The sequence below is a fragment of the Hypanus sabinus genome, unplaced genomic scaffold (assembly GCF_030144855.1).
Source record: "Hypanus sabinus isolate sHypSab1 unplaced genomic scaffold, sHypSab1.hap1 scaffold_444, whole genome shotgun sequence".
Lineage (NCBI taxonomy): Eukaryota > Metazoa > Chordata > Chondrichthyes > Myliobatiformes > Dasyatidae > Hypanus > Hypanus sabinus.
The window spans coordinates 235001-251340 of record NW_026781318.1 but is presented as its reverse complement, the minus strand read 5'-3'; the positions used below and the strand labels follow the sequence as shown (position 1 = coordinate 251340).

The following is a 16340-nucleotide window of genomic DNA, read 5'->3' as shown; positions in this document are numbered from 1 at the left end:
AATCCAGGGAGTACAGGCCCAGAGACATCAAACAATCCTCATACAACGAGATCCCCCCTCATTCTTCTAAACTCCAGTGTGTGCAGGCCCAGAGACGTCAAACACGCCTCATACAATGAGATCCCCCCCCTCATTAATCTAAACTCCAGCGAGTACAGGCCCAGAGACATCAAACAATCCTCATACAACGAGATCCCCCCTCATTCTTCTAAACTCCAGTGTGTGCAGGCCCAGAGACATCAAACACTCCTCATACAATGAGATCCCTCCTCATTCTTCAAAACTCCAGTGAGTACAGGCCCAGAGACATCAAACACTCCTCATACAATGAGATCCCCCTCATTCTTCTAAACTCCAGTGAGAACAGGCCCAGCGACATCAAACACTCCTCATACAACGAGATCCCCCCTCATTCTTCTAAACTCCAGTGAGTACAGACCCAGAGACGTCAAACACTCCTCATGCAATGAGATCTCCCCTCATTCTTCTAAACTCCAGTGAGTACAGGCCCAGAGATGTCAAACACTCCTCATACAATGAGATCCCTCCTCATTCTTCAAAACTCCAGTGAGTACAGGCCCACAGACATCAAACAATCCTCAACAACAAGATCCCCCCTCATTCTTCAAAACTCCAGTGAGTACAGGCCCACAGACATCAAACAATCCTCAACAACAAGATCCCCCCTCATTCTTCTAAACTCCAGTGAGTACAGGCCCAGAGACATCAAAACCTCCTCATACAATGAGATCCCCCCCCCCTCATTCTTCTAAACTCCAGTGAGTACAGACCCAGAGACTTCAAACACTCCTCATACAATGAGATCCCCCTTCATTCCTCTAAACCCCAGTGAGAAAAGGCCCAGAGACATCAAACACTCTTCATACAATGAGATCCCCCCCCCTCATTCTTCTAAACTCCAGTCTGTACTGGCCCAGAGACATCAAACACTTCTCATACAATGTAATCCTCCCTCATTCTTCTAAACTCCAGTGAGTACAGGCCCAGAGACATCAAACACTCCTCGTACAATGAGATCCCTCCACATTCTTCAAAACTCCAGTGAGTGCAGGCCCAGAGACATCAAACACTCCTCATACAATGAGATCCCCCTTCATTCCTCTAAATTCCAGTGAGAACAAGCCCAGAGACAACAAACACTCCTCGTACAATGAGATCCCTCCAGATTCTACAAAACTCCAGTGAGTAAAGGCCCACATACATCAAACACTCCTCATACAATGAGATCCTCCCCATCATTCTTCTAAACTCCAGTGAGTACAGGCCCAGAGACGTCAAGCACTACTCATACAACGAGATCCCCCCTCATTCTTCTAAACTCCATTGAGTACAGGCCCAGAGACATCAAACAATCCTCATACAATGAGATCCCCGGTCATTCTTCTAAACTCCAGTGAGTACAGGCCCAGAGACGTCAAACACTCCTCATACAATGAGATCCCCCCTCATTCTTCTAAACTCCAGCCAGTACAGGCCTAGAGACATCAAACACTCCTCATACAATGAAATCCCCCCTCATTCTTTAAACTCCAGTGAGTACAGGGCCAGAGGCGTCAAACACTCCTCATACAATGAGATCAACCCCTCATTCTTCTAACCTCCAGTGAGTACAGGCCCAGAGACATCAAACACTCCTCATACAGTGAGATCCCCCTCATTCTTCTAAAATCCAGTGAGTACAGGCCCAGAGACATCAAACACTCCTCATACAATGAGATCCCCCTCATTCTTCTAAAATCCAGTGAGTAGAGGCCCAGAGACATCAAACACTCCTCATACAATGAGATCCCCCCCTCATTCTTTAAACTCCAGTGAATTCAGGCCCACAGACATCAAACACTCCTCATACAATGAGATCCCCCTCATTCTTCTGACCTCCTGTGAGTACAGGCCCAGAGACATCAAACACTCCTCATACAATGAGATCCCCCTCATTCTTCTAAAATCCAGTGAGTACAGGCCCAGAGACATCAAACACTCCTCATACAATGAGAACCCACTTCATTCCTGTAAACTCCAGCGAGTACAGGCCCAGAGACAACAAACATTCCTCGTACAATGAGATCCCTCCTCATTCTTCAAAACTCCAGTGCGTACAGGCCCAGAGACATCAAACACTCCTCATACAATGAGATCCCCCTCATTCTTCTAAACTCCAGTGAGAACAGGCCCAGCGACATCAAACACTCCTCATACAACGAGATCCCCCCTCATTCTTCTAAACTCCAGTGAGTACAGACCCAAAGACGTCAAACACTCCTCATGCAATGAGATCTCCCCTCATTCTTCTAAACTCCACTGAGTACAGGCCCAGAGATGTCAAACACTCCTCATACAATGAGATCCCTCCTCATTCTTCAAAACTCCAGTGAGTACAGTCCCACAGACATCAAACACTCCTCATACAACGAGATCCCCCCTCATTCTTCTAAACTCCAGTGAGTACAGGCCCAGAGACATCAAACACTCCTCATACAATGAGATCCCCCTCATTCTTCTAAACTCCAGTGAGAACAGGCCCAGCGACATCAAACACTCCTCATACAACGAGATCCCCCCTCATTCTTCTAAACTCCAGTGAGTACAGACCCAGAGACGTCAAACACTCCTCATGCAATGAGATCTCCCCTCATTCTTCTAAACTCCAGTGAGTACAGGCCCAGAGATGTCAAACACTCCTCATACAATGAGATCCCTCCTCATTCTTCAAAACTCCAGTGAGTACAGGCCCACAGACATCAAACAATCCTCAACAACAAGATCCCCCCTCATTCTTCAAAACTCCAGTGAGTACAGGCCCACAGACATCAAACAATCCTCAACAACAAGATTCCCCCTCATTCTTCTAAACTCCAGTGAGTACAGGCCCAGAGACATCAAAACCTCCTCATACAATGAGATCCCCCCCCTCATTCTTCTAAACTCCTGTGAGTACAGACCCAGAGACGTCAAACACTCCTCATACAATGAGATCCCCCTTCATTCCTCTAAACCCCAGTGAGAACAAGCCCAGAGACAACAAACACTCCTCGTACAATGAAATCCCTCCACATTCTACAAAACTCCAGTGAGTACAGGCCCACATACATCAAACACTCCTCATACAATGAGATCCTCCCCATCATTCTTCTAAACTCCAGTGAGTACAGGCCCAGAGACGTCAAGCACTACTCATACAACGAGATCCCCCCTCATTCTTCTAAACTCCATTGAGTACAGGCCCAGAGACGTCAAACACTCCTCATACAATGAGATCCCCCCTCATTCTTCTAAACTCCAGCCAGTACAGGCCTAGAGACATCAAACACTCCTCATACAATGAAATCCCCCCTCATTCTTTAAACTCCAGTGAGTACAGGGCCAGAGGCGTCAAACACTCCTCATACAATGAGATCAACCCCTCATTCTTCTAACCTCCAGTGAGTACAGGCCCAGAGACATCAAACACTCCTCATACAGTGAGATCCCCCTCATTCTTCTAAAATCCAGTGAGTACAGGCCCAGAGACATCAAAACCTCCTCATACAATGAGATCCCCCCCCCTCATTCTTCTAAACTCCAGTGAGTACAGACCCAGAGACTTCAAACACTCCTCATACAATGAGATCCCCCTTCATTCCTCTAAACCCCAGTGAGAAAAGGCCCAGAGACATCAAACACTCTTCATACAATGAGATCCCCCCCCCTCATTCTTCTAAACTCCAGTCTGTACTGGCCCAGAGACATCAAACACTTCTCATACAATGTAATCCTCCCTCATTCTTCTAAACTCCAGTGAGTACAGGCCCAGAGACATCAAACACTCCTCGTACAATGAGATCCCTCCACATTCTTCAAAACTCCAGTGAGTGCAGGCCCAGAGACATCAAACACTCCTCATACAATGAGATCCCCCTTCATTCCTCTAAATTCCAGTGAGAACAAGCCCAGAGACAACAAACACTCCTCGTACAATGAGATCCCTCCAGATTCTACAAAACTCCAGTGAGTAAAGGCCCACATACATCAAACACTCCTCATACAATGAGATCCTCCCCATCATTCTTCTAAACTCCAGTGAGTACAGGCCCAGAGACGTCAAGCACTACTCATACAACGAGATCCCCCCTCATTCTTCTAAACTCCATTGAGTACAGGCCCAGAGACGTCAAACACTCCTCATACAATGAGATCCCCCCTCATTCTTCTAAACTCCAGCCAGTACAGGCCTAGAGACATCAAACACTCCTCATACAATGAAATCCCCCCTCATTCTTTAAACTCCAGTGAGTACAGGGCCAGAGGCGTCAAACACTCCTCATACAATGAGATCAACCCCTCATTCTTCTAACCTCCAGTGAGTACAGGCCCAGAGACATCAAACACTCCTCATACAGTGAGATCCCCCTCATTCTTCTAAAATCCAGTGAGTACAGGCCCAGAGACATCAAAACCTCCTCATACAATGAGATCCCCCCCCCTCATTCTTCTAAACTCCAGTGAGTACAGACCCAGAGACTTCAAACACTCCTCATACAATGAGATCCCCCTTCATTCCTCTAAACCCCAGTGAGAAAAGGCCCAGAGACATCAAACACTCTTCATACAATGAGATCCCCCCCCCTCATTCTTCTAAACTCCAGTCTGTACTGGCCCAGAGACATCAAACACTTCTCATACAATGTAATCCTCCCTCATTCTTCTAAACTCCAGTGAGTACAGGCCCAGAGACATCAAACACTCCTCGTACAATGAGATCCCTCCACATTCTTCAAAACTCCAGTGAGTGCAGGCCCAGAGACATCAAACACTCCTCATACAATGAGATCCCCCTTCATTCCTCTAAATTCCAGTGAGAACAAGCCCAGAGACAACAAACACTCCTCGTACAATGAGATCCCTCCAGATTCTACAAAACTCCAGTGAGTAAAGGCCCACATACATCAAACACTCCTCATACAATGAGATCCTCCCCATCATTCTTCTAAACTCCAGTGAGTACAGGCCCAGAGACGTCAAGCACTACTCATACAACGAGATCCCCCCTCATTCTTCTAAACTCCATTGAGTACAGGCCCAGAGACATCAAACAATCCTCATACAATGAGATCCCCGGTCATTCTTCTAAACTCCAGTGAGTACAGGCCCAGAGACGTCAAACACTCCTCATACAATGAGATCCCCCCTCATTCTTCTAAACTCCAGCCAGTACAGGCCTAGAGACATCAAACACTCCTCATACAATGAAATCCCCCCTCATTCTTTAAACTCCAGTGAGTACAGGGCCAGAGGCGTCAAACACTCCTCATACAATGAGATCAACCCCTCATTCTTCTAACCTCCAGTGAGTACAGGCCCAGAGACATCAAACACTCCTCATACAGTGAGATCCCCCTCATTCTTCTAAAATCCAGTGAGTACAGGCCCAGAGACATCAAACACTCCTCATACAATGAGATCCCCCTCATTCTTCTAAAATCCAGTGAGTAGAGGCCCAGAGACATCAAACACTCCTCATACAATGAGATCCCCCCCTCATTCTTTAAACTCCAGTGAATTCAGGCCCACAGACATCAAACACTCCTCATACAATGAGATCCCCCTCATTCTTCTGACCTCCTGTGAGTACAGGCCCAGAGACATCAAACACTCCTCATACAATGAGATCCCCCTCATTCTTCTAAAATCCAGTGAGTACAGGCCCAGAGACATCAAACACTCCTCATACAATGAGATCCCACTTCATTCCTGTAAACTCCAGCGAGTACAGGCCCAGAGACAACAAACATTCCTCGTACAATGAGATCCCTCCTCATTCTTCAAAACTCCAGTGCGTACAGGCCCAGAGACATCAAACACTCCTCATACAATGAGATCCCCCTCATTCTTCTAAACTCCAGTGAGAACAGGCCCAGCGACATCAAACACTCCTCATACAACGAGATCCCCCCTCATTCTTCTAAACTCCAGTGAGTACAGACCCAAAGACGTCAAACACTCCTCATGCAATGAGATCTCCCCTCATTCTTCTAAACTCCACTGAGTACAGGCCCAGAGATGTCAAACACTCCTCATACAATGAGATCCCTCCTCATTCTTCAAAACTCCAGTGAGTACAGTCCCACAGACATCAAACACTCCTCATACAACGAGATCCCCCCTCATTCTTCTAAACTCCAGTGAGTACAGGCCCAGAGACATCAAACACTCCTCATACAATGAGATCCCCCTCATTCTTCTAAACTCCAGTGAGAACAGGCCCAGCGACATCAAACACTCCTCATACAACGAGATCCCCCCTCATTCTTCTAAACTCCAGTGAGTACAGACCCAGAGACGTCAAACACTCCTCATGCAATGAGATCTCCCCTCATTCTTCTAAACTCCAGTGAGTACAGGCCCAGAGATGTCAAACACTCCTCATACAATGAGATCCCTCCTCATTCTTCAAAACTCCAGTGAGTACAGGCCCACAGACATCAAACAATCCTCAACAACAAGATCCCCCCTCATTCTTCAAAACTCCAGTGAGTACAGGCCCACAGACATCAAACAATCCTCAACAACAAGATTCCCCCTCATTCTTCTAAACTCCAGTGAGTACAGGCCCAGAGACATCAAAACCTCCTCATACAATGAGATCCCCCCCCTCATTCTTCTAAACTCCTGTGAGTACAGACCCAGAGACGTCAAACACTCCTCATACAATGAGATCCCCCTTCATTCCTCTAAACCCCAGTGAGAACAAGCCCAGAGACAACAAACACTCCTCGTACAATGAAATCCCTCCACATTCTACAAAACTCCAGTGAGTACAGGCCCACATACATCAAACACTCCTCATACAATGAGATCCTCCCCATCATTCTTCTAAACTCCAGTGAGTACAGGCCCAGAGACGTCAAGCACTACTCATACAACGAGATCCCCCCTCATTCTTCTAAACTCCATTGAGTACAGGCCCAGAGACGTCAAACACTCCTCATACAATGAGATCCCCCCTCATTCTTCTAAACTCCAGCCAGTACAGGCCTAGAGACATCAAACACTCCTCATACAATGAAATCCCCCCTCATTCTTTAAACTCCAGTGAGTACAGGGCCAGAGGCGTCAAACACTCCTCATACAATGAGATCAACCCCTCATTCTTCTAACCTCCAGTGAGTACAGGCCCAGAGACATCAAACACTCCTCATACAGTGAGATCCCCCTCATTCTTCTAAAATCCAGTGAGTACAGGCCCAGAGACATCAAACACTCCTCATACAATGAGATCCCCCTTCATTCCTCTAAACTCCAGCGAGTACAGGCCCAGAGATATCAAACATTCCTCGTACAATGAGATCTCCCTCATTCTTCTAAACTCCAGTGAGTACAGGCCCAGAGACGTCAAGCACTACTCATACAACGAGATCCCCCCCTCATTCTTCTAAACTCCATTGAGTACAGGCCCAGAGACATCAAACAATCCTCATACAATGAGATCCACCCTCATTCTTCTAAACTCCAGTGAGTACAGGCCCAGAGACGACAAACACTACTCATACAATGAGATCCCCCCTCATTCTTCTAAACTCCAGTGAGTACAGGTCCAGAGACATCAAACACACCTCATACAATGAGATCTCCCCTCATTCTTCTAAACTCCAGTGAGTACAGGCCCAGAGACATCAAACACTCCTCATACAATGAGATCTCCCCTCATTCTTCTAAACTCCAGTGAGTACAGTCCCAGAGACGTCAAACACTACTCATACGAGATCCCCCCTCATTCTTCTAAACTCCAGTGAGTACAGTCCCAGAGACGTCAAACACTCCTCATACAATGAGATCCCTCCTCATTCTTCAAAACTCCAGTGAGTACAGTCCCACAGACATCAAACACTCCTCATACAACGAGATCCCCCCTCATTCTTCTAAACTCCAGTGAGTACAGGCCCAGAGACATCAAACACTCCTCATACAATGAGATCCCCCTCATTCTTCTAAACTCCAGTGAGAACAGGCCCAGCGACATCAAACACTCCTCATACAACGAGATCCCCCCTCATTCTTCTAAACTCCAGTGAGTACAGACCCAGAGACGTCAAACACTCCTCATGCAATGAGATCTCCCCTCATTCTTCTAAACTCCAGTGAGTACAGGCCCAGAGATGTCAAACACTCCTCATACAATGAGATCCCTCCTCATTCTTCAAAACTCCAGTGAGTACAGGCCCACAGACATCAAACAATCCTCAACAACAAGATCCCCCCTCATTCTTCAAAACTCCAGTGAGTACAGGCCCACAGACATCAAACAATCCTCAACAACAAGATCCCCCCTCATTCTTCTAAACTCCAGTGAGTACAGGCCCAGAGACATCAAAACCTCCTCATACAATGAGATCCCCCCCCTCATTCTTCTAAACTCCAGTGAGTACAGACCCAGAGACGTCAAACACTCCTCATACAATGAGATCCCCCTTCATTCCTCTAAACCCCAGTGAGAACAAGCCCAGAGACAACAAACACTCCTCGTACAATGAAATCCCTCCACATTCTACAAAACTCCAGTGAGTACAGGCCCACATACATCAAACACTCCTCATACAATGAGATCCTCCCCATCATTCTTCTAAACTCCAGTGAGTACAGGCCCAGAGACGTCAAGCACTACTCATACAACGAGATCCCCCCTCATTCTTCTAAACTCCATTGAGTACAGGCCCAGAGACGTCAAACACTCCTCATACAATGAGATCCCCCTTCATTCCTCTAAATTCCAGTGAGAACAAGCCCAGAGAGAACAAACACTCCTCGTACAATGAGATCCCTCCACATTCTTCAAAACTCCAGTGAGTGCAGGCCCAGAGACATCAAACACTCCTCATACAATGAGATCCCCCTTCATTCCTCTAAATTCCAGTGAGAACAAGCCCAGAGACAACAAACACTCCTCGTACAATGAGATCCCTCCACATTCTACAAAACTCCAGTGAGTACAGGCCCACATACATCAAACACTCCTCATACAATGAGATCCTCCCCATCATTCTTCTAAACTCCAGTGAGTACAGGCCCAGAGACGTCAAGCACTACTCATACAACGAGATCCCCCCTCATTCTTCTAAATTCCATTGAGTACAGGCCCAGAGACATCAAACATTCCTCGTACAATGAGATCTCCCTCATTCTTCTAAACTCCAGTGAGTACAGGCCCAGAGACGTCAAACACTACTCATACAACGAGATCCCCCCCTCATTCTTCTAAACTCCATTGAGTACAGGCCCAGAGACATCAAACAATCCTCATACAATGAGATCCACCCTCATTCTTCTAAACTCCAGTGAGTACAGGCCCAGAGACGACAAACACTACTCATACAATGAGATCCCCCCTCATTCTTCTAAACTCCAGTGAGTACAGGCCCAGAGACGTCAAACACTCCTCATACAATGAGATCCCCCCTCATTCTTCTAAACTCCAGCCAGTACAGGCCCAGAGACATCAAACACTCCTCATACAATGAAATCCCCCCTCATTCTTCTAAACTCCATTGAGTACAGACCCAGGAACATCAATCACTCCTCATACAATGAGATCCCCCCTCATTCTTTAAACTCCAGTGAGTACAGGGCCAGAGGCGTCAAACACTCCTCATACAATGAAATCCCCCCTCATTCTTCTAAACTCCGTTGAGTACAGACCCAGGAACATCAATCACTCCTCATACAATGAGATCCCCCCTCATTCTTTAAACTCCAGTGAGTACAGGCCCAGAGACATCAAACACTCCTCATACAATGAGATCTCCCCTCATTCTTCTAAACTCCAGTGAGTACAGTCCCAGAGACGTCAAACACTACTCATACAACGAGATCCCCCCTCATTCTTCTAAACTCCAGTGAGTACAGTCCCAGAGACGTCAAACACTCCTCATACAATGAGATCCCCCTCATTCTTCTAAACTCCAGTGAGTACAGGCCCAAAGACATCAAACACTCCTCATACAATGAAATCCCCCCTCATTCTTCTAAACTCCGGTGAGTACAGACCCAGGAACATCAATCACTCCTCATACAATGAGATCCCCCCTCATTCTTTAAACTCCAGTGAGTACAGGGCCAGAGGCGTCCAACACTCCTCATACAATGAGATCTCCCCTCATTCTTCTAAACTCCAGTGAGTACAGTCCCAGAGAGGTCAAACACTACTCATACAACGAGATCCCCCCTCATTCTTCTAAACTCCAGTGAGTATAGGCCCAGAGAAATCAAACACTCCTCATACAATGAGATCCCCCCTCATTCTTTAAACTCCAGTGAGTACAGGGCCAGAGGCGTCAAACACTCCTCATACAATGAGATCTCCCCTCATTCTTCTAAACTCCAGTGAGTACAGTCCCAGAGACGTCAAACACTCCTCATACAATGAGATCCCCCTCATTCTTCTAAACTCCAGTGAGTACAGGCCCAAAGACATCAAACACTCCTCATACAATGAGATCCCCCCTCATTCTTCTAAACTCCATTGAGTACAGGCCCAGAGTCATCAAACACTCCTCATACAATGAGATCCCCCCTCATTCTTCTAAACTCCAGTGAGTACAGGCCCAGAGTCATCAAACACAAGGAGACATAATACTGCTGACAATACTCTAAGTATGGTGTGACTAGGGTTTTATAGAGCCTCAACCTTACACCCTGACTCTTATATTCTGGCCCCCATGAAATGAATGGCAACATTTCTTTTGCCTTCCTGACTCCACTGACTCGTAAACCTTTAGGGAATCCTGCGCTGGGGCTCTCAAGTCATTTTGCACCTTTGATTCTTGAATTTTTGCCCCATTTAGAAAATAGCTTACTCCTCTGTTCCTTTTGCCAGTGCGCGTGACCACGCACTTCCTGATATTACATTCCACCTGCCACTTCTTTGCCTATTCTCTCAATCTTTTAAGCCCTTCTCTAGCCTCTCCACTTTCTCAACACTACACCTGCCCCTCCACCTATCATCGTCCACCAACTTGGCCACAAAGCCATCAATTCCATCATCCAGTCATTGACATATAATGTGAAAATAATCGGTCCCATCACCAACCCCTGTGGAACACCACTAGTCACCGGCTGCCAGCCGGAAAAGGTTCGCTTTTTTCCCACTCTTTGCCCCCTGCCAATCCATGCCAGAATCTGCCCTGTAACATCATGGGCTCACAGCTTGTTAAGCACCCTCATGCGGCACATTGTCAAAGGCCTTCTGAAAATCCAAGCACACATATCACATCAGCCGACTGTCCTTTGTCTATCCTGCTTGTTATTTCTTCAAAGAATTTCAACAGATTTGTCAGGGAAGATTTCCCCTCGAGGAAACCCTGCTGACTTTGGCCTATTTTTTTCATGTGCCTCCGAGTATCCCAAAACCTCATCCTGAGTGGTGGATTCCAACCTCGGAGGTCAGGCCTATAACTTCCTTCCTTCTACCTCCCTCCCTTCCGAAAGAATGGAGTGACTTTTACAATTCTCTAGTCTCTGGAACTATTCTAGAATTTATTGATTCTTGAAGATGGGTACTAATGCCTCCACAATCTCTCCAGTCACCTCAGTCAGAGCCCTGGGGTGTCGTCCACCCAGATGACTTAGCTCCCCACAGATCTTCCGGCTCCCCAAGCACCTTCTTCACCTGTCTTTTATTATTTGTACATTTGTGAAAACTTTTGCGATCCTCTTTGATATCATTGGCTAGCTACCTTCATATTTCATCTTTTCTCTCCTTATGACATTTTAGTTGCCATTTGTTTTTAAAAGCATCACGATCCTCTGGTCTAATTTTTGCTTTATTGTTGCCGTCTCTTTTGATTTTATGCTGTCTTTGACTTCCCTTGCCACAGTTGCTTTATCCTCCCTTCACAATATTTCATTTCTTAGATGTTTCTACCCTGCACCTTCCTAATTACTCCCAGAAACTCCAGCCATTGCTGCTCTGCCAACATCCCTGCTAATGTCCACTTCCAATCAACTTTGGCCAGCTCCTCTCTCATGCCTCTGTAGTTCCCTTTACCCCACTGATACATCTGATTTTAGCTTCTCCCTCTCAGGCTGCAGGGTCAATTCCATCATATCATGATCTCTGCCTCCAAACTCTTCCTTAACCTTAAGCTCCCTAACCAAATCTGGGACATTACCCAACACTCAATCCGGAATTCCCCTGGTGGGCTCAACCATGAGCTGCTTTAAAAAGCCACCTCACAGGCATTCTACAAATTCCTTCTTTTGGGACCCAGCACCAACCTGATTTTCCCAATCTACCTGCAAATTGAAATCCCCCGTGGTGATTGTAACATTGCCCTCTTGACACGCCTTTTCTATTTCCCATTGAAATTCATGTCCCACATCATGACTACTGTTGCTCTATACAACAGCCTTCAGGGCATTTTCATCCCCGCAGTTTCACAAGGGTTCGACATCCTCCCAATCCTGTCACCTCCTCCTGAGCATTCGTTTCAGTTTTCACCAACAGAGCCCCCCCCCCGCCCATTTGCATGCCCTCTTGAAACAGTGGGTGTTCTTGCATGTTAAGCTCTCAACTATATTCTTTCAGCCGTGACTCAATGATGCCCACAATATCACCCCAGCCAGTCTGCAACTGTGCTACACCATCACCTATCGTATTCCATAACCTGCGTGCATTAAAACAGAAAGCCCTCTGTCCTGTATTCGTCACCCCTGGAGCTGGCAGGGAGGATGCTGTTGTGGTCAGCACAGAGCAGATAGGCTGAAGGGCCTGTTTCTGTGCTGTTACCGAGACAACAGCGGGCCCAGCACCCACCTCTGCAACAACCCCGCCGGTTGCTGGCCGCCGAGCTGTGAGATGCCTCTCTCCATGAGGCAACGTTGCACCTCATGGGACGCCTCCCGCGTTCGAACAGCAGCCGGCAGGAAATGCCAAGGGCAGCCCCATCTGACCCACGTGCTCTCCCTCTTCCCTGCAGACGGGTTGGAGACGGACCATGCAGACTTGACGCCTGAGAGCAGGTCGCTGAATATACCTGAGGCCCAGGCCTCAGGAGCAGGCCTCAGCCAGGGGCTGGCCAACGAGGGTGTCAGCAGGCCCAGGAGCTGGAGCCAGGCCTCTTCCCTGGCTGTCAGCTCCCTCGACACAGGTGAGAGGTTTGGGGAGGTGGGAGAAAAGGGTGGTGGGGAAAAGATGAGGGGAGGGAGGGAGGGAGGGAGGGAGGGAGTGAGAGAGAGAGAGAGAGAGAGAGAGAGAGAGAGAGAGAGAGAGAGAGAGAGAGAGAGAGAGAGAGAGAGGTGTACTACAAAGGAGGTGAGGAAGCAAGAGGGGTGGGAGAGAGAACAGGCTGATAAAGAGGAGTGAGGAGAGGGAGAGGGGAGAACACGTGAGAGGTAGATAGGGAGAGAGCGGTGAGGGAGAGGGAGCATGGAGGGGTGGGAGAGAGAGGCTGATAAAGAGGAGAGGGAGAGGGGGAGGGGAGAGCACGTGAGTGGTAGATAGGGAGAGAGCGGTGAGGGAGAGGGAGCATGGAGGGGTGGGAGAGAGAACAGGCTGATAAAGAGGAGAGGGAGAGGGGGAGGGGAGAGCACGTGAGTGGTAGATAGGGAGAGAGCGGTGAGGGAGAGGGAGCATGGAGGGGTGGGAGAGAGAACAGGCTGATAAAGGGGAGAAGGAGAGGGGAGAGCACGTGAGTGGTAGATAGGGAGAGAGCGGTGAGGGAGAGGGAGCATGGTGGGGTGGGAGAGAGAACAGGCTGATAAAGAGGAGTGAGGAGAGGGAGAGGGGAGAACACGTGAGAGGTAGATAGGGAGAGAGCGGTGAGGGAGAGGGAGCATGGAGGGGTGGGAGAGAGAACAGGCTGATAAAGAGGAGAGGGAGAGGGGGAGGGGAGAGCACGTGAGTGGTAGATAGGGAGAGAGCGGTGAGGGAGAGGGAGCATGGAGGGGTGGGAGAGAGAACAGGCTGATAAAGAGGAGAGGGAGAGGGGGAGGGGAGAGCACGTGAGTGGTAGATAGGGAGAGAGCGGTGAGGGAGAGGGAGCATGGAGGGGTGGGAGAGAGAACAGGCTGATAAAGAGGGAGAGGGGGAGGGGAGAGCACGTGAGTGGTAGATAGGGAGAGAGCGGTGAGGGAGAGGGAGCATGGAGGGGTGGGAGAGAGAACAGGCTGATAAAGAGGGAGAGGGGGAGGGGAGAGCACGTGAGTGGTAGATAGGGAGAGAGCAGTGAGGGAGAGGGAGCATGGAGGGGTGGGAGAGAGAACAGGCTGATAAAGAGGGAGAGGGGGAGGGGAGAGCACGTGAGTGGTAGATAGGGAGAGAGCGGTGAGGGAGAGGGAGCATGGAGGGGTGGGAGAGAGAACTGGCTGATAAAGGGGAGATGGAGAGGGGAGAGCACATGAGTGGTAGATAGGGAGAGAGCGGTGAGGGAGAGGGAGCATGGAGGGGTGGCTGGAGATGAGAAAAGATGGTGCATCTCGTGGGGAGTGGAGGAGGGGGAGCACGGAAGGGAGAGAGGGATAGGAAAACGGGTCTGGGGAGGGAGGGAAGAGAGAGAGAATGTGGAAGGGGATTTGGAGATAGGGAAAAGCAGAAATAGAGAGAAAGGGAGAGAGGAGGGGAGAGAATGGAAGGGGAGGGGGTGATGCGATGAGGGGGAAGGGGAGAATGTGCAGAGGAAGGTTTGGGCAAGAGGGGAAGAGATAACTGGGGAGAGGGAAGAAAGGGTCGAGTGGGAGGTAGAGTGTGGAGGGAAAGAGGGGTGCACGAGGTATGAAAGGGAGGAAAGTTTGGGTTTCAGGTGAGTGGGCAGGGTTTTGGCAGAGGGAGTGGACGGTGTGCGGGGTTAGGAGGGAAAATGAGGGTGAATAAGGGGGAGTGGGGTAAGGAGACAGCGTGGCCTTCCTCTGTGGCCGTGACTGACAGGACCCTCTCTCCCTTTGCAGGCGGAGCCCCCCGGCCCCTCTCCTCGGAAATCCCCTATTCTCCAGCACCGGCTGTCCTCGGCCCCCCCACTCTTACGGCCTCTGAGGTGCTGGGCCGAGACCACCTCCTACCGCTGGTGTCCATCCGCGTGTGCCCCCCCTCGCCGCCTCCCCGCCCCCCTAAGGCTGGGGCTACGCACAGGGAGGGCCAGGACCTCCATCTCTCCGCACCCACCCTGCAGCCCGAGGAGGATGAGTGGACAGAGTGAAGGGTGGGGAAGGAGGGAGGTCCTCCTGCCCTTGAGATCCAGGCTCGTCCCCTCTGCCAATCCTCCCTCAACCTGCCTCCATCCCTACTCCCCCCTTGCTTAGACCACTGGGCCTGAGCAGGTGCCATCTTGAGGAGGTCAAGGGGTGAGGGAGGCCAACTGGACAAAGGTCAAGGGGAAGTGGGGTCAACTGGGCAAAGGTCAAAGGGAAGAGGGGTCAACTGGGCAAAGGTATGATAGGGAAAGAAATGACCAACAAAGGTCAAGGAAGAAGGAGGTCAGTTGCAAAGGTCAAGTGTGATGAGAGACAAGAGGGTAAAGTGCAAGGGGAAGAGAGGCCAATGACACGAAGGTCAAGAGGTTAGAAAGATCAACTGGGCAAAGGTCAATGGGGAAAGGTCGGCTGTGCGAGATTGTACACAGCGGGTGAAAGAAGTGTGGTGGACAGGGCTGTGGAGGTCAACAGTTGAGGGCCCACCCCATGCTGCTGTCGAGGTTGGGGTGGGGTGGGGGGGTGGTGGGAGGTGGCATCAGCCGGAAGCAGGGGGCAGCCACCCCTGTGTCCCAAGCAGCAGTGGGTTGGAGGGAGGAGGGTCTCCAGGGACGAACCAGAGCCCCTGGCTGGGAGGGAACAGCGTGCTGTATCTGTACAATTAAAGTGACCCCGGCTGTGAATCGCACTCGTCTTGTTCTTGTCACACGCAGTGAGGAATGGGAGTCAATGTGTCACAACAGTCAGCAGGACACCTGTCACTTCCCGCCAGAGGCCACTTGGCCCATCGGCTTGGTGCCAGCCACCTCTTGGCATGCTGGCTGGTTCATCCTCCCTCGCACCCAGACGCACTCTCTCCACCCCATCCCTGAAGAGGGGGAGTTGGTGGAGACAGAGAGAGAAGAGGGAGGGGTGAGTAGGGAGAGAGATAGGGTGTTGCACAGTGTGGACCCAGTAGTGTGAGCTCAGGGCTCACTTCATCCTCAAGGTACGAACACCAGATGATCGAAATCCAGAGCAACACACACACTACACTCATACACACACAGATAGATTACATTCACACACAGACACACACACTACACTCATACGCACACAGATAGATTACATTCACACACACACACTACACTCATACACACACAGATAGATTACATTCACACACACAC

The 16340-nt window shown here is 49.3% G+C and overlaps 1 protein-coding gene across 1 annotated transcript in view; it reads left to right on the top strand.

Annotated features, from left to right (window-relative positions):
• The window catches only part of LOC132388966 (uncharacterized), an 87521-nt gene that overhangs the window by 69834 nt on the left and 1347 nt on the right, over window positions 1–16340 (top strand). The window contains exons 10-11 of the mRNA XM_059961390.1: window positions 12969–13139; window positions 14935–16340. The exon at window positions 14935–16340 is cut by the window's right edge and continues 1347 nt beyond it. Coding sequence (XP_059817373.1) covers window positions 12969–13139; window positions 14935–15182 — 419 coding nt within the window. The 3' untranslated portion in view covers window positions 15183–16340. The remainder of the gene's footprint in view (window positions 1–12968; window positions 13140–14934) is intronic.